We start from the raw sequence: 25,870 nt of genomic DNA on the forward strand, positions 1-25,870 counted from the left end.
AAAGAGCCCTATACTGGGACACAGGCTAATTGAAGCCCCCCAGGAAGAAGGGCCACAACCCTACTTCTGTGACTTCTGCCCTGCACTTGGGCAGGAAATGTCCCCGCCAAGATGGTGGCCTTGGCAGAAAGATTGGGAGGCCCACTGAGGTGGAGCTTGGAGTAGTGGCTTGGGGCCTTGTGGGTGAAGTCAACAGCCTACCCCCACTGGTGGACATTTCTGAGACTAATTTATTCTGCTGGTAATTAATCACTCTCTGGCAGTGTGATGGGTGGGGGGGGGAGAGGCCTACCACTAAGCAGGGCCATTCCTGCTGATCTTCACAAGACCATGCTTAGGCTCTTTCCTGGATTCCCTTTCTCCGTGTTTGCCCTTCCTCCCCCCTCAGACCTTTCCATGCTTCTGCCCAGATCCCACAGTCTCATTCTCAAGAATGCTCTGAGAGTGACCTTTCTTGGGGATCCAAGGGGAGTCAGCTAGGGTCTGAGTTGCAGGTGGAGGTCCCAGGAAAGGTTCTTTCAGGGAGAGAGAATAAGACTGGAAGGCAGAAGGGAACCTGGTGTTGTTAGACAATAGCTACCCCTTACTGAGCACAATTCAAGGGATTTGCATGGATTAATCTTCACAGTTATCCTAGAAGATAGCAGTCTTTAATTTCATTTTAAGTGTAAAGAGACTCAATCACAGAAGCCCAAGACCACCCCATCACCTGGTCGTGAAGCTTCTAAGTGCTGGGGCTGGCACTAAGCTGCTTGCGTGGGTGACTTGGGCTCATGCCTTTGGCCATTGCAGGCTCTGTTCCTGTAACTGCGACTGGGCCTAACTGAAAGAAGAAAATGGTTTACGAAGAAAGCAGAGGAGAAAGGGCCAAAGGTAGGAATTTAGGCCTTGTACTGTAGCTTGATCCTGGTCGGTGGAGATTTTAGAGAGGAGAGGTTGACAAGTGTTGGAGCCAGCTCATCTGCCTGCAAGTGTAGGGGAGACCAGGGACTGGCAGGGGCCTGAGGAAGGAGTAGATCTCTGGCCACTGTGGAAGGTAAGAGCTGAGGGGATTCAGGGCCAGACTTGGGGAATGGAGGAGGCTGTAAGGAAAGAGGAGTCTGTGTGATTATCCCAGTGACCAAAGATTGAATCCATCACTGACCGCCTCACAAACCTGGGCGACTGGAAGGAAAAACGGCATCATGGACAGAACTAATCACTACTAGTGTAGAGCTAAGAATTTGTCAGCCATTACGTGTGAAAAGTATTCTTTACATCTGTGTTGCCCTTTCAATACACATAGACAACACACACACACACACACACACACACACACACTCCCTGATTCTGGTCCAGGGCCCCTCCTTATTCCCTTCATCTGCTTCCTAAGGGCTGCCTCTCTTGAACCTTTAGAGTGACTGACTCATTCGTGTTTGTCCAAGACTTTCCCAGCTTCAGTACGGGAAGTCCCACACTCCAGGAAATCCCTGTCCCAGGAAAACTGGGATGATTGGTCACTGTGCTTCTACACCCTAGGGACTCAGAACTCTGGCTGCTGGGTTGGAACCCTATCAGTTAGCAGTGTGAGTGTGGGACAAAATGGGGACAAGGTGTCAGAAGTCCTGTGGCTCTTGGAGAAGATTCAAGTCCAGGATAGGTCAAGGGATACTGGGGAGGGAAATATTTGTTTGAGAGGCTTGAAAAGCAAAGAGCCAGCTCAGCTTCAAAGCAAAGATACCACACAGTGGTGATGGGTGCCCATTCTTTGGGGAATCCTAGTGGAGTCCCCAAAGCAGAGAAGTAGCTCCCTGCTGCCTAGAACAAGATGGCCACACGAACAGGCTTTTTATGGAGTCATCATAATGTAATCACCCCTCAAACAAACACAACCACATCTCCCCAACTAGGCATGAGCAAAGAGCTTCCAGAGCAAATAATTCTTGTTAGGAAGGTATGATTTAGTCAAGTTAATTGGCTCTGAGCTGTAATCCCCCTCCACTTGAGGCCTCCTAAATTCCTCTCCATAATCCATATCTCCCATAATCAATCCTCGGATGTCAAAACTCAAGCCTCGCCCACCGAAGTGGTCTCCAGATGGTGTATCCTCTGCCAGGTTTTAGAATAAGTGGGTGGGCATTACATCGTCCAGAGGGCTTAATAAAACGCAACTTGCTGCGCCCTGCTGTTGTCCTTTCTGATTGAGAAGCTCTAGGGTGGGGCCTGAGAACACATTTGCAGCAAGTTCCCGGTTTGCTGCTGGTCCAGGGCCTGCACTTGGAGGACCACAGTCCCAGAGCTCTGTATTTTGTGAAATAAGCAACAATTCACTCATAATCCCCTCTTTCCACTGTGGGAGAATCATGAGTATGTAGGACCATTGCAGATAAAAACCAATTTATTTAGCACCCATTGTGTACCAGGCACTTGGTAGGTATTTTCTTACACTTTTGACTTTCAGTTATCACAACTGCCCTGTGAAGTAGGGATTGACCCCATTTTTCAGAGGAGGGATCTAAGGCACAGACCTGAAGACCTGCCCAAGGTGACCCAGCTCATGCTGGCAGACTTCATTCTGCTATACAGTATTGAAAGAGCATGCTCTCTAAACAAAAATAATCTGGGAAAGCCCTATATAAAGAAGGTTTTTCAACATCCCTTATACAGCAATGAATGGTGTTGAGCAAGACCACAGGGGGGCAAGAATCATTTCTCCTGATGAATGGTTCCTCCAGGCAAGGCATTCTGGGAGGCCTGAGTCCCCTGCAGATCCACATTTCAGTGAGCTGAGAGTCCCAGGAAGGGATAGGGAGGAAGCAGCCAGGGGCAGCTGTCAGGATCTTCGAGGAGAAACCATAAGATTATGATTCTTACACAGGAAGCAGGGAATGACAGCCTTCTTTGGGGGCAGTGACCCTTGGTCGAAATACTGAGTAAACTTGACACGGGGAAGTGCTCATTCATTACAACACCTAGTGCTGGAGTGGAGAAAGCACAGCCACAGGAGCAGCAGCCGGGGTGCCTGCTGGGGTCCCATGAGCAGGAGAGCCAGCCTGGGTGGGCGGGCTGTGGAGATGTATGTACCCTGCCAGCACCAGGCAGGACCTGGTAAGGGATTTTCCAAATGTAAACCCCGGTGAACCTTCTGGCAGTTGAAGAAGGTGAGGCCCCTGGGCAAAGGAGAGGTCTGAATGTGCACCTAGTGACAGGAAACAAGGCATGAGGGGCTGGGGCTAGAAGGAACAAGGTGAGGCCGGGCTCAGGAAGATGTGCGCATCTGCCAGGATGCAGGGTGGGACTCAGGCCTCAGGCATCCCCTGAACCTGCTCCTGAGCACAGATCTCTGGCTGGTGCATGAGGTGCCCAGAGCCAAAAATCAGAGCAGGCCTCAGATGCTCCCTTCTGGGTCTGATATAGTCTGAAAACCTGAACTTCTGTACAGTTCCCTCCTTAGCCTTGGTGGATTTTATTTTTCTCTACTGCTCCCAGAGGAAGCCATCTGCTTCAGAATCAAAGAAAGGTTGTTTCAGTGGACATGGGGTTCCTTTCTGTCATCAGGTCTCTTTGGCAACAGGAACGGCCACCAGCGGTATCTTTAATTATGGCTTTAGACTACAAGATCTCAAGATATGCAGGGAACTAGGGGAGGCACACATGGCCTTGTCCTATGAGGGACAGGTCCTCCATCATCTGGCCTGAGGTAGATGCTGGGGCCGAAGTCCCAGGATACCAGAGCCCTTTGAGGTGTCCCGGAGATGGAGAGAATGGGGTCTCCTACTCTGAGTCTGGGGAAGAGTCGAGTTACAGTGGCTCAGGTGACTCGGGGGATAATGCAGCGGTGGAGACAGAAGGCCAGCGGCTCTTGGAGCAGTGCTTGGAGGACGAATGACAGACAGGAGGCTTGAGGTGCCAGGCCCAGCCTGGGAAAATGGCTGTGGGAACCCAGTTGACAGAAGTGGCTCCCGGATTCCTCCTCGCTGATTCTGCTGAGAAGGGAGAGAGAGGGGTACCTGTTCCTCCTTTCCAGCAGCACAGCCCATGCCCCTCCTCCCACCCATCCCTGCCATCACTATCCTGAGGAAAGGAGCAGCACTCGCTGTGGAAATCCCAGCCAGCTCTCCGGCTGCCCGCTTTGGGCCCGCCAGTGGGCCGGGTTCCCTTACCAGAGCAAGGTGCAGAAGGCAAGAGTGGAGCTCCCGGGCGGCATCGGGCTGGGAGCTGCCTCTCAGAGTTTCCTGGAACACAGCAGCTGCCTCTTCAAAACGCTTTTGTCCCAGAGCAATTAGAAAGAGGAAAGTTTAGGTATCAAGCAGGGGAAGGAAATTAAAACTGTCCCCTTCCTCAAACTTGCCTCAGCTCCTAGGACCACTGACACTGTGACACTGTGGTACCAGGAGCTTTGCTAGAAAATGTCAGTAGAGACCCAATCCCTACCCCATGCCACCCAAATTCCATCCACACTTCCAGTCTCAGATCCCTTACCTGCAGTCCCATCAGGGCCTTGCCCAGGCGGAAAAGGCCCCGGGGCCAGCCCGGTCGCAGGGTGAGGGCCACCTGGGCATCGGCCAGGGCCCGCATGGGCTGACCCAGCCGCTCATGGCAGAAAGAGCGGTTTCCAAATAACCTGGTAAAGACAAAGTGACCAAAAGTCTAGATCCTTAACACTCTGCCTCACCCTGACCTCCCAGCACAGCGGCCAAGCCCCCACTCACCGATAATCCCGGGGGTTGAGCTTCAAAGCCTGGGTAAAGAGAACCACAGCCTTGTGGTAGAAGCCATTTTGGGCAAAGCTGGTACCCAGTGCTGGGGAGGAGAGAAGGTGGGAGGGTTCAGATGGGGCTATCCCGGGGAGGGTGAGGTGAGGAAGGAGAGAGAAAGAGAGAATCTCACTTGCCAGCTCCTGGCTCTGCTGTAAGGCAACTGCCAGCAGTCCTGGAGATGCCTAGGGATGGGGAGCAAAGTCAAGCAGGATTCAGGCCTCAGCGCCCCCAAATCCTTCTCCTTTGTTCAAACAATGACTATTGCCAACTTCCCAACTTCTGTAATTCTTATGACACTTCTGCAAGATGGGATCAGCCCTACCTTCCCTGTCAGTGATGGAGCCTGACCCACATCTCTTAATCCTAGAGCCAGAGAACTTCTACTGGTCACCTCACCTCTGCCTTAGGACTCTGCCTGGGGCTCTCTTCTATTGGAGAGCTCGCTTCCTCCTGGCCCATCTTCTCTTGGGGGCTCCGGCTTTTGCCTCGAGGCTCCTGGCTCAGTCCCTTCTCTCTGCGGGCACTGGGAGGCCAATCCCCAACTTTGCGTAAAGCCAGAGACACGAAAGTGCTAGATAGATCCAATGAGTCCTGTGAGCAGAAAGGAAAGTTAGGAGGGAGTGGGGATAAAATATGTCCTAGAGTAGGGAGAGAGGGAGGCGGGGTGGGGGGGCCCGAGGTCAAGAAAGGAAGGAGACTCTCACCTCTTCCTCACCACACTGTCCCTGAGGAGGGTTCCCCGGGCTGGATGGGGGGCTCCCATCCCCATTTGGGGTGGCCATGACCTGGAGGGAAGGCAGATGGGGATCACTTGAGCTGTCTGCCCTCTGAGCTCCCACCCTCCGGCACCTAGAGTTCTTCATACCTGCTTGGAGACACTCACCTTGGGCTCCCCACCCTCCTGCTCCAAGCGCTCCTGTCGCTTGCGATCCTTTTGACGCTGCAATAATAATGATGCTCACGCTGATTATTTATTTTGAACACTACATGTAAATACACACACACACACATAATCTGTATCTTGAAGCCAATTCTTTACATGTACAGTAGAGACTACAGGTTGTGTACCAGGTTAAGAGCTTTGTACACACTATCTCATTTGATCCCTGCAACTCCACGAGGTAGGTTTTGTTGTTATCCTTGTGTTACAGGTGAAAAAGCAGACAGGAGACTCACCAGGCAGAGGTCTCCCAGTAAGAACGAGGCAGAATTCAGCCCAGGCGGCACAGTGTGACTCCAGAACCATCACACCATAGGGCTTCCATGAGGCCCTCCCCTCCAGGCTCTGAGCCCACTGGGCCCCCTCTCACAAGAGGATCCATTATGGGCTACCCCAAGTTCTTTCCTGTCCTCACAATGTGTCCCCCTTTCCCTCTCCCCAGTCCCTCTGGGTTCCCACTCCTCCTGCCCTCCAGCTACCTTCTTCTTGAGTCGTTTCTTCTCTGCTCTCTGTTTCATGCGCTCCTCTTCAGCCACTAGCTCCTCAGCCAGGTGGTTGGCTTCCTAGAGAAGAAAAGGCAGGTGACCGGAAAAGAGAGAGAGGGAGAATGAGAAAAAACAAAGGGAGGCCAGCAGGATGGAAGGACCTTGAAAGGTCCAGATTAGGGGTCAGATGGATGAGGGCACATGGCAGTTAGAAGAGCACTGGGCGAGGGGAGGCCCCTTGCTGACAGTCTCACCTCTTCTGTCAGCAGGAGCTTCTGGGGCATGGCCACCTGAAGTAGGCTGTCTTCCCCACCAGGGGAAGGGGCAGAGGGGCTAGGAGGGCAGGGCTCAGACCCTTGAGGAGGATATAGGAAGGACTTTCGGAGACCACAGTAGGTGCCCAGTCCCTTGACCCCCTTGGCCATGTCACTCTGTCTAGGCGTTTTCCCCTCATCGCAGAAATGGTCCAGGAGGTAATCTGTCCGGAGGGACAGGGAGAAGGGAAAGAAAAAGGTACATGAGAGAGAGGAAGATCTGAGGGATCCTCAGCCCTCCCCAGGGTACCAGCCTCGATCCCTGGGCTTGGCCCCTGCACGCCCCACCATGGTGCCAGAGCTGTAGCCGCCCAGTGCTCCCGTCCACATGGATCCGGTGCAGGCCCTGGGGATCACTCGCCACAAGTCGTTGAAGAAAATCCGCTATGTCCTGGGAGGGGGAGGAGAGGGGAGGCTGGTGTTGGGGGGAGCTCTAGGAGAGAACGGGGGACTTGGCTGGGTCGACTACTCCACCATGGAGACCACAACCCACCCAGCCAGCCTGGAGAACCTTACTGGCTGACTTTCTCCCCCGCTGAGGGCCTGAAGACACGCTGCTCTGGTTTTCCTGGTTTATCACCTCCTTCACCACTCTCCTGCTTCCCAAGCGTTCTGTGTGACCCTCAGCCCAGCCTTCTCTGTCATATAAGATCTCCTCCCCTTGACTTGCCACTATGTCAGCTACACTGAGGCCCAGAAAAAGCCCTCTTACCTGCCCTTCCAGCTACACACCCTGCCATATCCTTAAATACAGGCAACCCCATAGAACCCGCTCTGGAGCTACATCACGCTGAAATGAGCGCAGCATCCCTGGCTGGCCTCTCCCCTGCACGTCGTCTGTTTCCCCCAAAACCAAGCTCTCAGAAGTTACTTCCCTACTCAGGAACTTCCAGTAATCCCCCGCTGCCAGGGCCATAGGCAGGATTGAGTCTAGCTCCTCACACTGGGATTTGGAGCCTTCCAGAAAGCCCAGGCTGACCCTCCTAATCTTCCTCCATAATTTCCTCCTGCTTGGCTGCTGTCGTCCCTCTGTTCTCAGGTTTCTTCTAGTGTTGGGATTGTCCCTCCAGCTGTCCCTAAATCCCTCCTGGCTCTAAGCTTCTCACCACACCTGTCTTACTTTCAAGATTCAGTTCAAATTCCATCTTCCCTCAAACCTCTTCATCTCCAGTGATCTCTGCTCTCACTCAACCAAGCTGTACTCACGTAGTCTGTGTTATACAATTTAGAACCTTATTATTTACTGCTTTTTATTGCACTTTCAATTGGCAAGAAGCATGGAACCGGAAAGAACACTTTGCTGCCTGCATCTTAGTTCTGGCTTTGCCATACTGCCTGGAGATTGACTCTGGACAAGTCATCTAACCTCTCTGAACCTTGGCTTCATCATTCACAATATGAGATAAGACTCATGGCTTCTCCCGTTACATTCTGTGGTTCTTACAAGATTCCTCGTTTAGTGTCAGCTCTGGAGGAGGACAGGAGCCATCTTGTCCTTCTGGGGCCATTCAGGTGTAAACAGAGCACACCCCTGACTAGATGGTGGCCCACTGACTAGGAAACTTAGAAGCCACATGAAACACCAGAGTGCTAAACGAATGCATAGCAAGGATTCAGATCAGGGAGGTATGGTCAACTTTCTAAATAGTCTCAGAGGTAGGTTATCCTTCAGGAGATAGTTCTGACTCAACAGCATCTTCACTGACACTGCTGTGGGCTTTCATCAAGTCTTATTCTCAAATTCAATTTCCTGCTGGGTTTAATTCAATTTCCTAACTGGCCCAGTCTAGCCATCTCTAAAAACAAACCAAAAAAAAGGGATGATCTTGACCTTCTACCTCTCCCCAAGGCACAGTCTGTGCTACTGTCTTAATTCACCATGTGGCTGACCACGATCTGGCTCCCCAGTCCTCCATGAATCATCTTCTCTCCTCTGGTCCCACCTCTAGCTACAGTGGTCAGTGGTCTGTGAAGGTCCTACAACACACCAAGTGTGTTCCCATCTCAGGGCTTATGTGCTTGTTACTTCCTCTCCCTGCAATGTTCTTTCCCCAGTGAACGGCTCACCCCTTCAGATCCCTGCCTGCTAAACCTTTCCCAGGAGGCCCTTTCTGACTACACCCTTTAAAAAGAGAAACTCAACTTCATTCCAGCACTCCCTACTCTTCTTATTTTTCCTTGTACTTTTCATATCTGGCATACTATATTGTTTATTTGTTGACTGGCTGCTTCCACTAGATGCTTCTAATTCACTGACTAAAAGGATTTTTGTGTTTGGTTTACTGCTCTCTTCCCAGTGCCCCAAACTGGTACATTGGTGGCGCTCAGTAAGTGTGGTGAGTGAGCAAAGGCAGAGTGATTGGTGAGGAGACTATTCTATTAGAGATGCAGCCAGGAGCTGGCTCTGAAGAACCCTGTGTGACCCAGGGAGTTTGGACTTTGTCTTGTTAGGGATGGGAGTGGACCTCATCTGGGGAGTGAAGCACTCAAGTCAAACACTCAAGTGAAACAGCACTGGGGTGGGGTGGGGGGTGGGGAGGACATGATTCTAGGGGTGGGATGTTTAGTTGGCAGGCCCCTATGACAGAAAGAATGAATTCTTAAGCTAAGGCAGGGGCAGCAGAAGCAGGAATGGAAATGATGGGCTACAGTCAAGAGACATTTCCAGGAGCACCTAGGTGGCTCAATCAGTTAAGCATCTGCCTTAGGCTCAGGTCATGATCCCGGGGTCCTGGAATGGAGTCCTACATGGGGCTCCCTGCCCAGCGGGGAGCCTGCTTCTCCCTCTGCCTCTCTCTCTGTCTCTCACGAGTAAATAAATAAAATCTTTTATAAAAAGAGAGAGAGAAAGAGAGAGACATTTCCAAAGTGGATTTTAGTGACTGGCTAAATGTGTGAGGTAAAGGAAAGGGAGGATTATATACAATGATTCCCAGATTTCTGCATTAAGTAACTGGATGTCCGTTTGTGTTACTAGCCAAAACTAAGGTTAGAGGAAAAGCAATCAACTTGCAAAGTAGATGAATTAACTAACGGAATTGCTGAATTTGAGGTTTTGGAGATACCCAGGAAGCAGCTGGAAATACAGCTTCTTAAGTGCTACCAAATCTGATCCTGTCTCCTCCTCAATAACCCTGTAGCCTACTTGAGGACATCCAAGCATTTCAAGCCACTTGCTGCCTCCCCCCCCCCTTCATTTCTTGCAGTTCCAACCAAACCACTCAAGTCTCACTTCAGTGAAGTTTTCTAAACTTTTCCTTGCCTTGGTGTCTTTGCTCACACTCTTCCCTCTATTCATATTATCTTACCCTAAGGAACTCCCATCCTCTCCTCAATTCTCAACCCAGACCCTCGTCCGCCCAATCCTGCCCACTTTCACCACCCTCCATTTGCCACGCGCTCCTCCAAGCACGAGCCCCAGGCTACGCCTCTACAGAGCCCTCCGAGCCCAGTGTGGCTGGAGAGAGGCGTGACCAAGAGAAACGGGACGAGGGGGAGCTAGGAGTCCTTTTACCTCGGCGCCGTAGTCTTCGGGACCGAATTCCTGGCAGAGTTTGGGGACAGCAGCGACCTCCAGCGGGCAGCCAGGCTGCAGAGGGCAGTCTATAGTAAAAGAAGGCGGTGGCGCGTCAAGGGACTTGGGAAGGATGGGCCGGAGCCTTTCGCCCACCCCGTAAAGCACAAGACCCTACTGAAAACAGGTAAACCCAAGTGGGGCTGTCCCTCCCCTCCTGGACCTCTTTGTCGTCTTGTCACACCTGCTTACCTAGCTTTATCCGCCCCACTGCCTTCGGAATCGGCGCCATCTCCCATCAACAGTAACCCGAAAGTGAAAGACGGCCTGGTATTTGATACCGCCGGGAGGGTGGGGGGAAATGGGGGGGCGGAGTAGCACAGGGTAGACCGCCATCTTTATTAGGGGCAGAAGCCTCCGCTTACGGAGCGCGAGAGAGTCCATGACGGTCCCGGCGGCTCCAGGGCTAGAGATGACGGCTCTTGGGACGGGGCGGAGTCCCGGCGGCAGCGGGCGTTGGGCAGTGCGGGGAAGTGGGAATCGTTGGGTTCGTCCCGGACGCGGCGCCCCATGGCCCAGGCATCTCGCTCTGGTGGCCTTCTGCCTCCGCTTCCTACCCTTCCGCCGTTGAGGGCGCAACCCGGAGGCGCCGTGGAGGAGCAGTGGGAGAGAAGGCAGGCGGGGACTCCTGGCGGGGACTTTCGTGGCTGGTCGTGGCTGCCGGTTGCCGGGAGCATCCCCTGCCTAGACCCGCGGCCCGGTGGAGCCCGGGGAGGACGGCCGTGTTGGGCGGCGCCGGCGGACGCCAGAGAGCATCAGGACGAGGGCGCGGCGGACTGGTGGCGGGAGGCGGCAGCCGGCCGCCCGATCCCTCCCGCGCTGCAGCGTCTTCGGGCAGTGTTGCTGCGGCTGCATCGCGAGCGGGAGCAGCTCCTCCAAGCCCGGGACTGCGCCCGCCACTTACAGGCAGCCGTGCGCCTCCTGAGGATCATGAATGCAAGCGCGCCGGGCCCCGACCCCGGCCCCTGGCCTCAGCTGTGCCGCGACCTGCTACTGCACCCCTCCCGAAGAGCTGTGCTGCAAATCGGCCTACGGGAGACTCCCGTACCGTTACTCCTGGCGCGCCCTATCGGACTGGCGGCCCAGCGCCTGGATGCTGCCATCGAGATGCAGCTTCGGGCTCTGGGTCGGGAGGCGGCCAGCCCCGGCTTGTCTTCCCAACTTGCCGACGTGCTGCTGGCGCTTCCCGCCTACCACCAGCTGCAGGAAAAAGCCTTGAGCCATGTCCCTGGGGCAGCGCGCCCTTTCCCGCCGGCCCGTGTGCTCCGCCTCCTGACGGGGGAACGGGGTTGCCAGGTGGCGGGTCAGCTAGGTGAGGCGCTCAAGGGAGCGGGCTTGCGGGATCAACTCCGCAGTCGGTGCCAAGAAGAGCGGGAGCTGCTGCCGGGGCTGCTGGGGCTGCTGGGGGGTGTGGCAGATTCAGCCACCAGTGGACTGGGGCTTGAAGGGGCTGGAGCCCTGTGGAGCCGGTACTGGACCCTGCTGTGGGCAGCTTGTGCTCAGAGTCTGGACCTAAGTCTAGGACCCTGGAGGGACCGCAGGGCAGCGGCACAACAGCTGAGTCAGGCACTGGGTCAGGGTGAGTGATGGGGCCTGGATGGGCCTTTGGGCAGACCGGGGTCTCTTTCTTCTCCCTAGCCACGTCACTCCCCTGCCAAGCGGACTGCAGAAGCAGACCCTTTAGAATGAACACTACTTCCCCCACCCTTTACTCCTACCTCTCTAACCCCCTCCTGACCCAACAGGCTCTAGCATCTGGGTTTCAAGGCCAGTTTTCCTTTCTACTCAAGTCTTGAGTCTTGGTGGCAGCCTCCCCTCTTCCCCAGTCCTTGAGTGGGCGGTGGTTCTGGAAAAGAGAGGCCTCTTTTCAGGCTCCAGACCCTTTCTCCCACTAGCATCCCTGCCTCAGGAGTGTGAGAAGGAGTTGGCTTCTTTGTGTCGCAACCTATTTCATCAGTCTCTTACCTGGAGCTGGGACCAAGGTGAGAAGAAAGGGGCATTGGGAGTGAAACAGCCCCAGATTACTCCTTCCTCATCAAACCTTATCCCTCATCTTCAGGCTTCTGCCAGGCCTTGGGATCTGCTGGTGAAGATCACAGCAGCCTTGCCGCATCCTCTCATACCACCGAACTTTTGCAACAGCTCTTCCCTCCTCTCTTGGATGCCCTTCGAGAACCTAGGTCAGGGCTGCTCCTCTGTCAGCCTCCAGGTGAGACAAGGTGCTGAGTATGGAGCAACAGAACAGTTGAAGATGTCCCCGTTATTCCTTTACTCTGTTCTGAAGCCTGCTTCCTCCCAGAGGGGTTCTGCGACCCCTCAGATACTCCATCCTCCTCTCCCCAGGTCCCGCACCACTTGCTCTGGGGCTCTGTACCCTGCAGACCACCTTGGTCTGGTTTCTGGGCAAAACTCAGCAGCATCTGGCAGCGTGGGCCCCAGGTTCCTTCCTGGTCCTGATCCAGAAGAACTTACCTGTGAGTAGCTAGCAAGTGGGAAGGGGAGCAGCCTGGACTGGGCTCAAATCTCACTTCCTGTTTCTGGATCCAAAGCCTCTATTGCATGAGGCAGCAGCTCTGTCTAGACTGGCAGCAGAGGAAAGTTTGGGCCTGGAAGTGGAGCAGCAACTGGGCCTGGAGATCCAGAAGCTAACTTCACAGTTCCAGGTGAGAAGAGCAGGGGCCCTGACAGTGGCAGTTGAAAAGTCAGTTCTGTGCCCAGTTTGGGGGGTGGGGTGATGGTGATAGTCACGGAACATTCCAGTGACTTGGAATCTCCTTGGAGTCTCTGCTGATTTTATTTTTTCTTGCTCTGTTCATTTTTGTTCTCTTTTCTTAGCTTGTTATGGAAAACTTCAAACATCTACAAAATTAGAGAGAAGAGTATAATGGACCCCCATATTCCTACCACTGAGGCTTTAACAATTATCAGCTTGTGGTCAATTTTGTTTCATCTATAGGTCAGGCTCTCATTTTGTGATGTTAACAGCCACTGAAGATCACTGCCTAGATCCATTATTTCATTAGGGGGTACAAAGTGGTGATATTCCAATTCTATCATATCTTTATTTATTAGTACTTACTCCTATAAAAAAATTTGCCCTCATTAGTTACTTGGTTACTTTGAAGTATATTTTGTAAAGAAAAAGCAAGATAAATAATTGAATCTTTCCTTTTACCTACTAGCTTTTTTTTTTTTTTTTTGACAGAGAGATCACAAGCAGGCAGAGCAGCGGGGGGGTGGGGGGGTTGGGGGCAGGGAAGCAGACTCCCCACTGAGCAGAGAGCCCGATGTGGGGCTCAATCCCAGAACCCTGAGATCATGACCTGAGCCAAAGGCAGAGGCTCAATCCACTGAGCCACCCACCAGATGCCCCTACCTACTAGCTTTCAAAAAAAAAAAAAAAAAAAAAAAAGCTTTTATTTATTTGAGAGAGAGAGAGAGAGCAGGCACGGTTAGGGTTAGGGGAAAAGGGAGAGGGACAAATAGACTCCCTGCTGAGCCCAAGGAGTGGGGGGGCTGGATCCAAGGACCTAGGATCATGACCTGAGCCAGCCCCTTACTGGCTGGCTTTGAGAGGATGTTTCTCCTCTTTACTACGTTTATCATTTACATTTTTTAACTAACAATAGTGCCTTTTATTTTATTTTTAAAATTTTTTAATAAACATATAATGTATTTTTATCCCCAGGGGTATAGGCCTGTGAATTGCCAGGTTTACACACTTCACAGCATTCACCATAGTACATACCCTCCCCAATGTCCATAACCTCATCCCCCTCTCCTGACCCCCTTCCCCCCAGCAACCCTCAGTTTGTTTTGTGATATTAAGAGTCACTTATGGTTTGTCTCCCTCCCGATCCCATCTTGTTTCATTTATTCTTTTCCTCCCCCCAAACCCCCCACGTTCATTTACATTTTTATTAAAGTAATACATGTCCATAGTTTAAAAATGAAGTAGGATATTATTTTAGAAGTCTTCTAATGAAAAAAAGCACTTTAATTGCCCCCAACCCACTTCTGATTCCTGTTCCACAGTGATAAGCTTCATCCATTCTTGCCTGTCTTCTAAGATTTTATTTTCTTCTAAACTTATGAATAATATTATATTTTTATTTTAATATTTCCCCAGTTTGCACAGTATCTGCTCCTACTATGGAAGATGTTTCAGTTTTTTTGTTTTCTCTTCCTGCCCCAGATTCTCCTGTGCCCTGAATAGGGAGGGGCAAGGCTATAGAGTCCAGGCTTTGTCCCTCTGCTCCTTTTTTCTCCACATCTCTGCTTACTCACAGCACCTTGGTGCTATGCACTGCGTAGTTTAGTCCTAATCTATGATCTGCACCTGCCTGTTCCACCTCAGTTTATTGCTGTCTCCTTCAACTCAACATAATCCAAAGCAGGTTCCTCATGAGGGCGTTGCCCAGTGATGGCCATGGGAATCCCCTAAGGAAGGCAGGCCATGGCAGGCATGTCATTACAGAAGCTCTCTACAGGGTTTGTGGCTCAAGGTGGTGGCTACGCAGCCTCAGAAGAGTGACAGAGGTTACTGGAGATGGGAAGTTCATAGTTCCTTGAGGGAGTAATGGGGAGATGACTGACCAAAGCAGAAACTCCCTGTGTGCATGCCTGTGTGCACACACACGCACATACACACACACTTTTGTCCAAGGTTGGGTGGGGGACTGTGGAGGAGAAAGCAGGTTGGCATAAAATTGTGGAGGGCACTGAACACCAGCCCGCAGAATTTGGGCTTTGCCTCATGAGAGATGGAAAGCCACGGGAGGAGCAGGAGGGCAACAGTGGAGACCGTGATAGAGTCTCATCCAGCTGTAAAGGTCAGGTTGGGAGGTAAGGAAACCTAAGAAAAGAGTCCAGCTCTTGCTAGTTGTGAGAACAGGGAAAGGAAGAATGTGCTTACCATGGGAACTAACCACTGTGGGAAGGACTCTGCGTGCCTTGTTCCTCTAGGAACATCCCAGACACAAAGACTCTTTCATAATGTGACCTTGTGTTTCCTCAGAGTATTGAGTGCAGGAAGATTCCTAACAGATGTCAGTTGACAAAAGGGTAATTTCCTTGGCATAAATAAGGAGTCGGGGTTTTCAGAAAAGAGGAAGAATTGGATTTAGGATAGGCTGCTGTCAGGATATATACCAGGAGCCACATGGGCTCCACTTCCCCCTGTCTGGCCCCCAAACCCCTTCTTCTCTTCAGGCTAACAGGCATCCAGTCACCTTGTCTTTACAGAGCTGCTACCACATTACCCATTTCTTGGGGTTCCTCTCCAAAATAGGCTGAAGAGACCCCTCTTTTTTGCTCTCCCATTCCAAAAAGATAACCTATCAAAGAACAGAAACCAAACCAGCACATGGGCCTTTTCTTGCTTTATAGGTTACACTACTCTGGGGAAATGGAAGTAGGGTGTAAAGAATATTCAGTGTTAAGGACATTCCAAAGGTTCCTGAATCTCAGAAAGTTCAAGTTGTTGCTTCTGGTCTGCATAGAATTCCTGCCTTCCTTTCACAGTTGATGGAAGACCATACAATTCCCTTTCTTCAGCCTCTGCCTGTCTGTAGGTCATGCAGACCCCTCTCTCTAGCATTTGCTTTGCAACATTCATAGTGGTGAGGGTGTGTCCCTGTTTTTTTCCTCTTGATGTTCCTATAAAGTGAAATTAACCTGGAGGACTTCTAGACGCTGAATCAAGCTGAGGAAAGCAGAGTAATCCTATGGCAATTGTTTGTAATCTTTTCTGGGTCCCGGCCTTTAGGAAGACCCATAAAAGTTAGGGTATCTCTTGTCAGAATGGCCCAAGCCTGTAGAATTACACATACAGTTCTGTTCTGGGGCTTTATGGAAGCCAGTTTAAACACCTCAGATTTAGAAAAGCATCATAACTGGGCAAGTCCCTAACAAGTAAACCCCTTTTGTTTTTTCCATATGTCCACAGCTCCTGCCTGAGGAGTCACTAAGTCTCTTTTTTCAAGAATGTCATAAACAAGCCACACAGGGCTTCGAAATCTACATGCCACGGGGTCGGTACTGGCGGAATCGTCTCTCTCCGGGTAACTCCTCTTCCCAGCATCCCCTTCCACAGTTCCCAAGCGGTAATAGTCTTCTGAACCCTCCAAATACTAGATCTACTGCTCTGTCTCCATCCTTGTCCTTGCCTTCTGTGCCCCTGCAAATCTTATCGTCTTCTCCCAAACACTCTGTTAGGGGCTGAACGGATCTCCATAGCCTCATATCCTGGCCTTTCTCTTCTCTCACTCCAGAACTCCCCAGCATTCCTAGTGAGTATGCTGGATTGGTGGTTCGCACTGTCCTGGAGCCTGTGTTGCAAGGATTGCAGGGATTGCCACCTCAAGCGCAGGCCCCTGCCCTTGGCCAGGCACTGACAGCCATTCTGGGAGCCTGGCTTGACCACATCCTGGCGCACGGGATCCGGTTCAGGTGGGGAGAAAAGGAGGCAATGGCAGAGGGCTGAATGGAACTGGCAAAGGGGAGGGGTAAGTGGGGCAGAGCAGTTGCAGAGGCAGTAGAGACCCATGGCCACATTGTACCCTGGCCTTCACTCAGCCTGCAGGGGGCGCTGCAGCTTAGACAAGACTTTGGAGTGGTCCGCCAGTTGTTGGAGGAGGAACAGTGGGGCCTGTCCCCGGAACTTCGCCAGACTCTGCTCACGCTCAGCATCTTCCAGAGGCTGGATGGTGCCCTGCTGTGTCTATTCCAGCAGCCCCTGCCTAAGTCTGAGGTCCAGAGGAGGCCTCCCTGTTGCTGTGAGTCACTCTTCCCTAACTCTAGGCTCTTTGCCCTGCCCCTTGCTACTTTATGTGCCCTACCTCCCATCCTCCTTAGTTACCTCGTGTGGTTGTCAATAGTTGTCAAACCCCTCCTCCTGCCCACTGCCTGTTTTCCACTCCTGCCTTCCCAGGTACATGCAATGAAGTCCAGTCCATCGAACTGCCCAGCAGCAGCCTTAACAGCCTAGAAAGCTTGGAGCCCCCTCTTCGGCCTGGAGCACCCCCAGCCCAGACAGCTCAGCTACTAAGCACACTGTGGGGAGGGGGACCTAGCCCAGAGGCTTACCTGGTGGGAAATCAGCAGGCCTGGCTGGCCCTGAGGCAGCACCAGCGCCCGCGTTGGCACTTGTCTTTTCTTTCCTGCTTGGGGATCAGTCCTGAATCCTAAGGAGCCTAGCACCAGGAGCCACAAAGTCAGAGCTCCCCAACTCTGGCTGGAAAAGCCCAAATATTTAGAACTGCACATTAAAAAAGCCTACATTTGAGAGCTTAGAAGAAAGGCTGCCTGAGAACCACAAGCTACACAGAACCTGGACTTAAAGTGAAGCATGTGTGATCACTCCAGTGCCTGCAATCCAGAGTAAAGGGCCAAATCACAGCATTCGTGGGAGGCTCAGGCCTAGTACCCCAACAGTGAAGACCTCTCAGGACTCGCACTGGGAGAAGGGCCATAGCATTGGATCCCAGAGGAAAGGGAAAGGGAAAGGGAAAGGGAAAGGGAAAAAGAAGTACAAAGCAGAGAGACCAGGATGCCACTTCCTTTTAAGTCCTAGGAGCCAAGCTAAACACAAAGTTAGTTCATCAGGAACCACAGAGGTGGAACAGGCATTTCTACACTTAGATCATCAGTCCCAGGAGTTGTATCACCCTCAAGTCCCCGTCTCCTAACTATTTTCAGTCATTTAAGAATACTGAGCTAAAGGACCTTCACGTTTAAATCGCCGTTACTCAGAGTTCAAGTTTAATCTGAGTAGGGTCCCCCCTCACCCCCCGTAGCTATATAATCTCTACCATGGTAGTGTCCCCACCGAAGGGACCAGCGCTTAAGATGGTGTTAACCTAGATCTGGCACAGCAGCGTACGGAAGGGGTAAAGGCTGCAGGAGACGGACCTATTACCGGAGCCAGGCGCAGGGACTTCTGCACTATTTATTGTCTGCACCGTGGTACAAGAGGTCTATTGATAGGTATTTACTGACCGCTTACTTCAGGGCCCTCCATACTCTGTATGGAACCACCTCCCTCCCTGCCGGCCTTGCTCCTCCTCTCCGGCTGGGTAGCCCCGGTCGGCGGCGGGGGCGCGCAAACACTACGGAGGGTCGGAGAGCCGCACCCCGCAGCCGCAGGGGGCAGGAAGGGGAGGGGGGCGTGCGTCAGAGGACACTTCCGGCCGCACGAGGCCTTCCGGCGCGGAGGTCAACATGGCGGCGTCTTTGGCTCGGCTCGGCCTCCGGTCAGTGAAGCAGGTTCGCGTTCAGTTCTGCCCCTTCGAGAAGAATGTGGAGTCCACGAGGTACGAGGCGGAAGGAGCGGGGACGGGAAGGGGCCGCGCCTTCCTCTCGCCGGGGGTCTAGCACCCCGGGCCGGGAGCTCAAACAGTTTTCACACCGCAGGACCTTCCTCCAGGCCGTGAGCAGCGAGAAGGTCCGTTCCACCAACCTCAACTGCTCGGTGATTGCGGACGTGAGGCACGACGGCTCCGAGCCCTGCGTGGACGTGCTGTTCGGTGGGCTCGGGTGGGGAGGCGGGCGGGAGGGGTGCCCGGCAGCCCGCGCGCCCTCAGTCCCGGCCCCGCCGCCCTCCCAGTGCCTGACTCGTTTGTTTCTTCCCCAGGAGACGGGCATCGCCTGATTATGCGCGGCGCTCACCTCACCGCCCAGGAAATGCTCACAGCCTTTGCCTCCCACATCCAGGCCAGGGCTACGGCGGGGAGCGAGGACAAGGCCGGCGCGAGTACCGGGCGCTGATAGCGCAAAATAGCCCAACAAGCAGGTTTTAGCTTGGGATGGCCAGGATACCTACCTAAGAAGAGCTTGAGAGACTTCATCACTCGAATCACCATCTGGAGGGACACGGAGCGCCCAAAAAAAAAAAAAAGAGCGAGCGAGCGAGAGAGCCATGTGATTACTGATACAACCAGCGTTTTTGGAACAAGACAATCAGATAGGGGTCTGGACAAACTTGAATTTATTTCACTTTCTAACCATCATCCCGTGCTTAACCCTTTGAATTTGGCTTCACCCATCACTCACCCAAGGTACCTCTTACTCTTATTAGCCAAATCTAGTGCTGTTTTTCTCCATCCTCATCTTTCCATTTCAGTAGCGCCAGCCACTTTTAATTCACTCCCTTGTAGAACTTCTCCTCCTCTTATGGCTTTTTCCTTTTAGCCATAAAAGTGTACCACTCTCATCCTTCATTTTCTTTTCTATTTCTGGGGCATCTCATCCCTTGTCATAAGTTGAGCTACCCTTTCCTGTTAAATCCTACATTTTTCTTTGGCTCTAATCTAATGATTACCTCCAAAGTCCACAACACTGTCCAAAATAGAATTGGTAATCTTATATACACATATACTTGCCTCTTACCCTGACTTTCCCACTCCTTTTAAGGCACTTCATCTTCTCAGCCACCAGGGCTGGAAACCACAGCATTTTCTCTGGTTCTGCCCTCTCCCTTTCCCTGCATATCCAGTCAGTAAGTTCAGAATATTCTGTCTTAAGCAAAAGCTTTTGAAATGTTTTCTCCATTCCCATTCACTTATATCCCACTAACTATATCATTGTATTCTCCCACCCAGTCTCCTTTTTTCTGATCATTTTTGCTGCTGCTTAAGTTTATCTTTGAAAGCACATCACTGTTTTTATGTCCCCTTGTTTCACACTGTACCTAGCCTGTTTTTCATACTGGGTTGCTACCCATTGGTGTGGATCATGAAATCAACGTAAGGGGATAAATCAGCCTTTTTAAAAACAAAGTAAAGTAGAATAGTATCAGAGTGCATGGCACAGGGAATGAGAAGTTTTTTTTTGTTTTTAATATTTTTAAAATTTATTTGACACAGAGATCACAAGTAGGCAGAGCAGCAGGCAGAGAGAGAGGGGAAGCAGGCTCCCTGCTGAGCAGAGAGCCTGATGAGGAGCTCTATCCCAGGACCCTGAGACCATGACCTGAGCTGAAGGCAAAGGCCTAACCCTCTGAGCCACCCAGGTGCCTTGAGAGAAGTATTCTTTTAAGAAGTTTTGCAGCCTATAAACAATATACATATATAAAGTAGGAAGTATGTATATGTGTGGGTATCTGCATGTACTTGGTTGCAGTGTAGAATTATTTCTACCCTGGGTTGTAGGAAAAATGCTTGATTGCTATGGGTTTAAAGAGCTTTAGAATGCTTAGCTAGGCAATCAAGGATCTGTAGACACTGTCTGCTGTATTCTTTGCCAAATACATTTTCCATGACTTTGTTAACAGTGTTACTACAGTGCTGCTTAAAAGGGTGCTGTCTTCAAGAGCTGGTTTTACCCCCTCCCCCTTTAAAAAAGAAACTACCAAAAAACAAACAGCCTATCAGGAGGGAGTATGGTATAGTGAAGAGCCAAAATTCTTGGGGTTGAAATCCTAACTCTTGTCCCTAAGTAGCTCTGTGACTGTGGAAAATTAGTCTCCGTGCCTGTTCCCTCACAGATAAAATGGGGATAATAGTACCTGTCTCTTAGAACTGTTGAGAGGAATAAATGAGCCGATACCTATAAAGCACCTAGAACATTACTGGGAGCAAAAGTGTTGTCTAAGAGGGCTTATGCTGTAGCCAAAAGGATACTGACAGCCTAGATTTGTTCCTCAGCTCTATGGTTAACTGACTGTTATCTCCAGCCAGATTTTACCACTCTTCTCATCTGAAAAAGTGGGGATGGTTCAGACATTGCTGTAAACACAGATTGAATGCTGGCACTGAACTTGAGGTTGGGGCTGCTTTCTCTGTGTCCCCAGCACTTTGCATAATCTCTGATACACATAAGTGTGCAATAAACGTGTTGAATTGACAGATATTTACGATCTACCTTGTGCCTGTAACTTTGATTAGTACTGGCATACAAAGATGAATAATGAAACTGAGGGATGTAATAAGTGCTACAATAGAGATATGAACTAGATGCAATAGTAGCAAGAAAGATAAAGACAGGAGTGACCATTGGGATTGGTCAGGTGATTGTTGAGAGAGCAAAAAGTCTACCAGCGGAGGAGGCGGTGTCAAATAGATTATAGCAAAATAGTAAGTGGACATGCAACATACAGTATTAGCTTTAAATAATGAGTTTGGATGGGAGTTAGAGTAGCATCATGGTGTTGAGGAGGGTTTTTTAAAGGATGATAGGGACTTGTACTTTATGAACACACCTTTTATGCGAAGCTGTTGGTGAGAAACAACCAAATCCAGGTTGCTTTTCTGAACCACTGTTAATTGTGATGTTAACTCTCCTGGGTCTCCCTGAGGTGCAGGTGCTACTTCCTACAGCCTTCCCTCCCCTGGATATAACTGATCCTACCCCAAAGCTGCTTTGCTTCTTGGGTTGTAGAAAAGGTGGTGGTAGGGGGAATGCATTCTTTAAAGTGCATGCACCACCATTACGGTCCTTTTAGGGTTCAGCTAGATAAGGAATTCTAGACTTAGAGGGTCGTTTAAAGACACTGTTGGAACAGAGCGCAAGCTTCCTCTTGGGTCCACTCTGGCACATTCCACTTAACTAGGAAGTAAGTCACGGGCGTGGGCAAAGTGATCCATACTGTTTCAGGTACATGGGCTCCAAGCTGGCCTCTTCCTGGTTCTGTGGCCAGTGCCAAGTTACTTGACTTTCTAGGCCAGTTTTCGTTCACCTATTGGGGCAGTTAAATGTGAAACACTCGGGATGGCACCTCAGGTTCTTAACAGATACTCATTTAAAAAACAAGCCAGTATGAGATTACTTTTCTCTACTAGCCCGTGAAATCCGCGAGGATGACAAAGAAACTCGAGACAGCCAGCCCTTTGCCGCGCCGGTGGCGGCCGTTCCGGACTCGGAGACTTAATCTGACGTGGCGGGGCGGGACTTCCGGCAGGAGGCGGAAGCGGGGCGGAAGGCGCGGGCCGGCAGGTGCGGCTGACAGATCTGTGGCCGCCCGGGCGCTGCGCGCAAGTCGAAGCGAAGCAGGACCCGGGCTCCATTGCCGCCTCTACGAGCTCCCGCAACGCAGACCTCCGTGCTGGGATGGCTCGGGGCGAGCGGCGGCGTCGCGGAGCGGCGGCCGACGGAACGCGGACAACTGAAAGGGCGGTTCGGGGCGGCCCGGCACGACGGGGCGGTGAGGCCCGTGGCTCTGCCTGGAGAGCGGCTCTGGGCGTCGTGGTCCTGGCCCTGGCCCTGGGCCTGTCAGGATGCTGGCTGCTGGCGTGGCATCGTGCGCGGCGGGCGGTCACACTGCACTCCGCGCCCCCGGCACTGCCACCTGATTCTTCCAGCCCCGCCGTGGCCCCGGACCTCTTCTGGGGCACCTACCGCCCTCACGTCTACTTCGGCATGAAGACCCGCAGCCCGAAGCCCCTTCTCACCGGTAACTGGGCCTCGGGACGGGCGGGTAGGCAGGCGGATTCTTAACCTGGGAGCCCCAGCTTCACGCCAGAGCAAGAGTGGGGAGGGGTGTTGTTCAGGAGAGTTACGAGGAGGGATGACCCTGAAATTCTCGGAGACCCAGAGGGGCAGGTCCCCTACTCTCTTTGACTTACGTGGCCATTCTACCCCTAGGACTGATGTGGGCTCAGCAAGGCGCCACCCCAGGGACCCCTAAGCTCAGGCACACGTGTGAACAGGGGGACGGCGTGGGTCCCTATGGCTGGGAGTTCCACGACGGTCTCTCCTTCGGGCGGCAACACATCCACGATGGGGCCTTAAGGCTCACCACTGAGTTCGTCAAGAGGCCTGGGGGTCAGCACGGAGGGGACTGGAGCTGGAGAGTGACTGTAGAGTCTCAGGTCAGGGCCTCAGGACACCCTTCCCCCAGCCCAGACTCCCTCCACCCTTTCTTTGCTGGCATTTCTGCCAGCAGATGCGGTATGATGTGGCAGTTAACTGCAGGGGCTCCAAGTCTGGCTGCCTGCCTTAAACATTGTATGACCATTTCTATTTACTATCCATAAGCCATGGTTTCCTTTTTGCAAAATGGAGATACAAATAGCACTTAACTCATAGGATTATAAGAATGAAAGAAAATGATAAATGATACGTAGCGTTCTGAGGATAGTATATGACACAAAAGCACTCTATTATAATTTCCCAGCAAACCCTGTGCAAACCTCTATACCTCATCTCACTGGGTGCTTACTCTCACTGACCATCAACACTTGTAGACCTATGTTTACCATGTTGCTCCTGCATGGTGCCCCTTTCAGTAAGGCTGAATCTCCAGGAGATACTGCCAATCTAATACTGTGTTTTTCTGTCCTCCTTGGTCACCCAGACCTCAGGTATCTCTGCCCTCCCTTTGGTGTCCCTGTTCTTCTATGTGGTGACAGATGGCAAGGAAGTCCTAGTGCCAGAGGTTGGGGCCAAGGGGCAGTTGAAATTCATCAGTGGTCACTCCAGTGAACTTGGTGACTTCCGTCTTACACTTATGGCACCGACCAGTCCAGGGGACACTGCCCCCAAGTATGGCAGGTAACTGGGGGAAGAGTGTGGGGGTGATGGTAGGGGTGGTATGGGTGCTGACTTAGCCTGATTTCTATCTCCCCCAGTCTACCTTCTTTCCACCGGTTATTTCCCTGCTCACCAGGCTCCATGTCCCCGCACTGCCAAGACGCTCCCATCCTGACTCCCAATCTCCTCTTATTTCTCTTTATATTCCTCACCATTTTCTCCTGAGTAATTTTTTCTTATTTATCTTCTTCCCTTCAAGCTACAATGTCTTCTGGTCCTCCAACCCAGGACTTGCATTGCTGACGGAGATGGTGAAGAGCCGGCTAAACAGCTGGTTCCAGCACCGGCCACCAGGAGCTTCCCCTGAACGCTACCTCGGCTTGCCAGGATCTTTGAAGTGGGAGGACAGAGGCCCAAGCGGGCAAGGACAGGGACAAGGGCAATTCTTGATACAACAGGTGACACTGAAAGTCCCCTTTTCTGTGGAGTTGGTGTTTGAATCAGGCAGTGCCCGGGCAGGAGGAAGCCAACCCCTGGAGCAGCTGGCAGGCAGCCTGCTGACCCAAGCCCTGGAGAGCCATGTTGAAGCCTTTAGAGAGCACTTTGAGAAGACTTTTCAGCTGAAGAAGAAGGGCCTGAGTCCTGAGGAGCAGGCTTTGGGTCAGGCTGCCCTCAGTGGCCTCCTCGGTGGGATTGGCTACTTCTATGGACAGGGTCTAGTGTTGGCAGACATGGGGGTTGAGGGGTCTGAACAGAAGGTGGACCCAGCTCTCTTTCCACCTGTTCCTCTTTTCACAGCAGTGCCCTCCCGGTCATTTTTCCCACGAGGTTTCCTTTGGGATGAGGGCTTTCATCAGCTGGTGGTCCAGCGGTGGGATCCCCGCCTTACTCGGGAAGTCCTAGGTCACTGGCTGGGACTGCTCAATGCTGATGGCTGGATTGGACGGGAGCAGGTGCTGGGGGATGAGGCCCGAGCCCGGGTGCCTCCAGAATTCCTGGTCCAAAGGGCAGCCCACGCCAATCCCCCAACCCTGCTTTTGCCTGTAGCCCACATGCTAAAGGGTGGTGACCCTGCTGACTTTGCCTTCCTCCGCAGGGCCTTCCCCCGTCTGCATGCCTGGTTTTCCTGGCTCCATAAGAGCCAAGCAGGGCCAGTGCCACTATCTTATCGGTGGCGGGGCCGGGACCCTGCCTTGCCAACCCTGTTGAACCCTAAGACACTACCTTCTGGGCTGGATGACTATCCCCGGGCTTCACACCCTTCAGCCAGTGAGCGGCACTTGGACCTGCGGTGCTGGGTGGCCCTGGGGGCCCGTGTGCTGGTGCAGCTGGCAGAGCAGCTAGGAGAGGCTGAGGCAGCTGCAGAGCTGGGCCCACTGGCTGCATCATTGGAGGCAGAAGAGAGCCTGGATGAGCTGCACTGGGCCACAGAGCTAGGAGTCTTTGCAGACTTTGGGAACCACACAAGAGCAGTGCAGCTGAAGCCTCGGCCCCCACAGGGGCTGGTGCGGGTAGTGGGTCGGCCCCACCCTCGTTTACAGTATGTGGATGCCTTGGGCTATGTCAGTCTTTTTCCCATGCTTCTGCGGCTGCTGGACCCCAACTCCCCCCGCCTTGGGCCCCTGCTGGATATTCTAGCTGACAGCCGCCATCTCTGGAGCCCCTTTGGTTTGCGCTCCCTTGCAGCCTCCAGCCCCTTTTATGGCCAGCACAATTCAGAGCACGATCCTCCCTACTGGCGGGGTGCTGTGTGGCTCAATGTCAACTACCTGGCCTTAGGGGCTCTCTACCACTATGGTCATCTGGAGGGTCCCCACCAGGCCCGGGCTGCCAAGCTCCACAGTGAGCTCCGTGCCAATGTGGTGGGCAATGTGTGGCGGCAGTATCAGACGACAGGTTTCCTTTGGGAGCAGTACAGTGACCGGGATGGGCGGGGCATGGGCTGCCGCCCTTTCCAGGGCTGGACCAGCCTTGTCCTACTGGCCATGGCTGAAGACTACTAAGGGGAAGGTGAGAGGGGTGGCAGGCCTGCACTCTGGAATAGAAGGACAAGGTCTCTAGCTTCTGCTCCCAGCCCTCAGATACTAGTGCTTCAAACCATCCTCAGCTCATCTCAGGTGTCTCCTTACTGTCATCCCACACAGCCCTGGGGTGAATGTGAATTCAGAGTCTATTTTTCTAAATAAATGGAAAACCATGACAAACTCTATTGCTTTTGCCAGCTCTGCCTCACCAAGAGGTCTTAGCTCAGTCCAGACCTTAGGACTGTCTACTGTTCTTCAGAGGAGGGTGGGAAAAGCGGTCATTACATGTCCCCTCCAAATCCAGTTAGGTCAAGTGTAATGCAGCAA

General features: G+C 52.3%; 4 protein-coding genes across 6 annotated transcripts; 3 read left to right on the forward strand and 1 right to left on the reverse strand.

Annotated features, from left to right (window-relative positions):
• Positions 1-2,359: 2,359 nt before the first annotated feature.
• Positions 2,360-10,416, reverse strand: TTC31 (tetratricopeptide repeat domain 31). Of its 2 annotated transcripts, none has more exons than XM_082743906.1 (13): positions 10,245-10,416; positions 9,993-10,081; positions 6,767-6,869; positions 6,419-6,642; positions 6,159-6,242; positions 5,623-5,679; positions 5,444-5,524; positions 5,136-5,330; positions 4,870-4,921; positions 4,692-4,782; positions 4,462-4,603; positions 4,143-4,244; positions 2,360-3,962 (listed from the first exon to the last, which is right to left on the reverse strand). In XM_082743906.1, exons 1-13 carry the CDS (start codon positions 10,282-10,284, stop codon positions 3,666-3,668), a joined length of 1,557 nt encoding a protein of 518 aa, XP_082600032.1. In that variant the 5' UTR covers positions 10,285-10,416; the 3' UTR covers positions 2,360-3,665. The 2 variants fall into 2 exon arrangements, with proteins under 2 accessions (XP_082600032.1, XP_082600031.1); XM_082743905.1 differs by having other exon boundaries at positions 2,360-3,965.
• A 14-nt stretch (positions 10,417-10,430) lies between these two features.
• On the forward strand, positions 10,431-17,351 carry CCDC142 (coiled-coil domain containing 142; the record flags this gene model as incomplete). Of its 2 annotated transcripts, XM_082743903.1 has the most annotated exons (9): positions 10,431-11,631; positions 11,948-12,034; positions 12,112-12,261; positions 12,396-12,526; positions 12,602-12,715; positions 16,000-16,114; positions 16,325-16,502; positions 16,629-16,828; positions 16,984-17,351. In XM_082743903.1, the coding sequence occupies 9 exons, from the start codon at positions 10,563-10,565 to the stop codon at positions 17,238-17,240; spliced, it is 2,301 nt and encodes a 766-aa protein (XP_082600029.1). In that variant the 3' UTR covers positions 17,241-17,351. The 2 variants fall into 2 exon arrangements, with proteins under 2 accessions (XP_082600029.1, XP_082600030.1); XM_082743904.1 differs by lacking the exon at positions 11,948-12,034 and having other exon boundaries at positions 10,563-11,631.
• Positions 16,984-20,900, forward strand: MRPL53 (mitochondrial ribosomal protein L53). Its single transcript, XM_082743910.1, has 3 exons — positions 16,984-18,364; positions 18,465-18,577; positions 18,685-20,900. Exons 1-3 carry the CDS (start codon positions 18,273-18,275, stop codon positions 18,816-18,818), a joined length of 339 nt encoding a protein of 112 aa, XP_082600036.1. The 5' UTR covers positions 16,984-18,272; the 3' UTR covers positions 18,819-20,900.
• Positions 20,901-20,910: 10 nt separating this feature from the next.
• On the forward strand, positions 20,911-25,723 carry MOGS (mannosyl-oligosaccharide glucosidase). Its single transcript, XM_082743902.1, has 4 exons — positions 20,911-22,440; positions 22,632-22,858; positions 23,344-23,540; positions 23,779-25,723. Exons 1-4 carry the CDS (start codon positions 22,098-22,100, stop codon positions 25,520-25,522), a joined length of 2,511 nt encoding a protein of 836 aa, XP_082600028.1. The 5' UTR covers positions 20,911-22,097; the 3' UTR covers positions 25,523-25,723.
• Positions 25,724-25,870: the final 147 nt, after the last annotated feature.

The sequence above is a fragment of the Mustela nivalis genome (genome assembly GCF_964662115.1).
Source record: "Mustela nivalis genome assembly, chromosome: 8".
In the NCBI taxonomy this organism is placed as follows: domain Eukaryota; kingdom Metazoa; phylum Chordata; class Mammalia; order Carnivora; family Mustelidae; genus Mustela; species Mustela nivalis.

What these genes read in the sequence shown, in the direction of transcription:
- TTC31 (XM_082743905.1), bottom strand. Translation starts at nt 10,284, where the DNA reads ATGGCGCCGATTCCGAAGGCAGTGGGGCGGATAAAGCTAG. An exon ending in GACAGTGTGGTGAGGAAGAG is followed by an intron (nt 5,331 to 5,443) that starts GTGAGAGTCTCC and finishes TTCTGCTCACAG; the next exon opens with GACTCATTGGATCTATCTAG. An exon ending in GGCAGAGTCCTAAGGCAGAG is followed by an intron (nt 4,922 to 5,135) that starts GTGAGGTGACCA and finishes CCCCATCCCTAG; the next exon opens with GCATCTCCAGGACTGCTGGC.
- MRPL53 (XM_082743910.1), top strand. Translation starts at nt 18,273, where the DNA reads ATGGCGGCGTCTTTGGCTCGGCTCGGCCTCCGGTCAGTGAAGCAGGTT. An exon ending in AAGAATGTGGAGTCCACGAG is followed by an intron (nt 18,365 to 18,464) that starts GTACGAGGCGGA and finishes TTCACACCGCAG; the next exon opens with GACCTTCCTCCAGGCCGTGA. An exon ending in CTGCGTGGACGTGCTGTTCG is followed by an intron (nt 18,578 to 18,684) that starts GTGGGCTCGGGT and finishes TTTCTTCCCCAG; the next exon opens with GAGACGGGCATCGCCTGATT.
- MOGS (XM_082743902.1), top strand. Translation starts at nt 22,098, where the DNA reads ATGGCTCGGGGCGAGCGGCGGCGTCGCGGAGCGGCGGCCGACGGAACG. An exon ending in CCCGAAGCCCCTTCTCACCG is followed by an intron (nt 22,441 to 22,631) that starts GTAACTGGGCCT and finishes TTCTACCCCTAG; the next exon opens with GACTGATGTGGGCTCAGCAA. An exon ending in ACTGCCCCCAAGTATGGCAG is followed by an intron (nt 23,541 to 23,778) that starts GTAACTGGGGGA and finishes CTTCCCTTCAAG; the next exon opens with CTACAATGTCTTCTGGTCCT.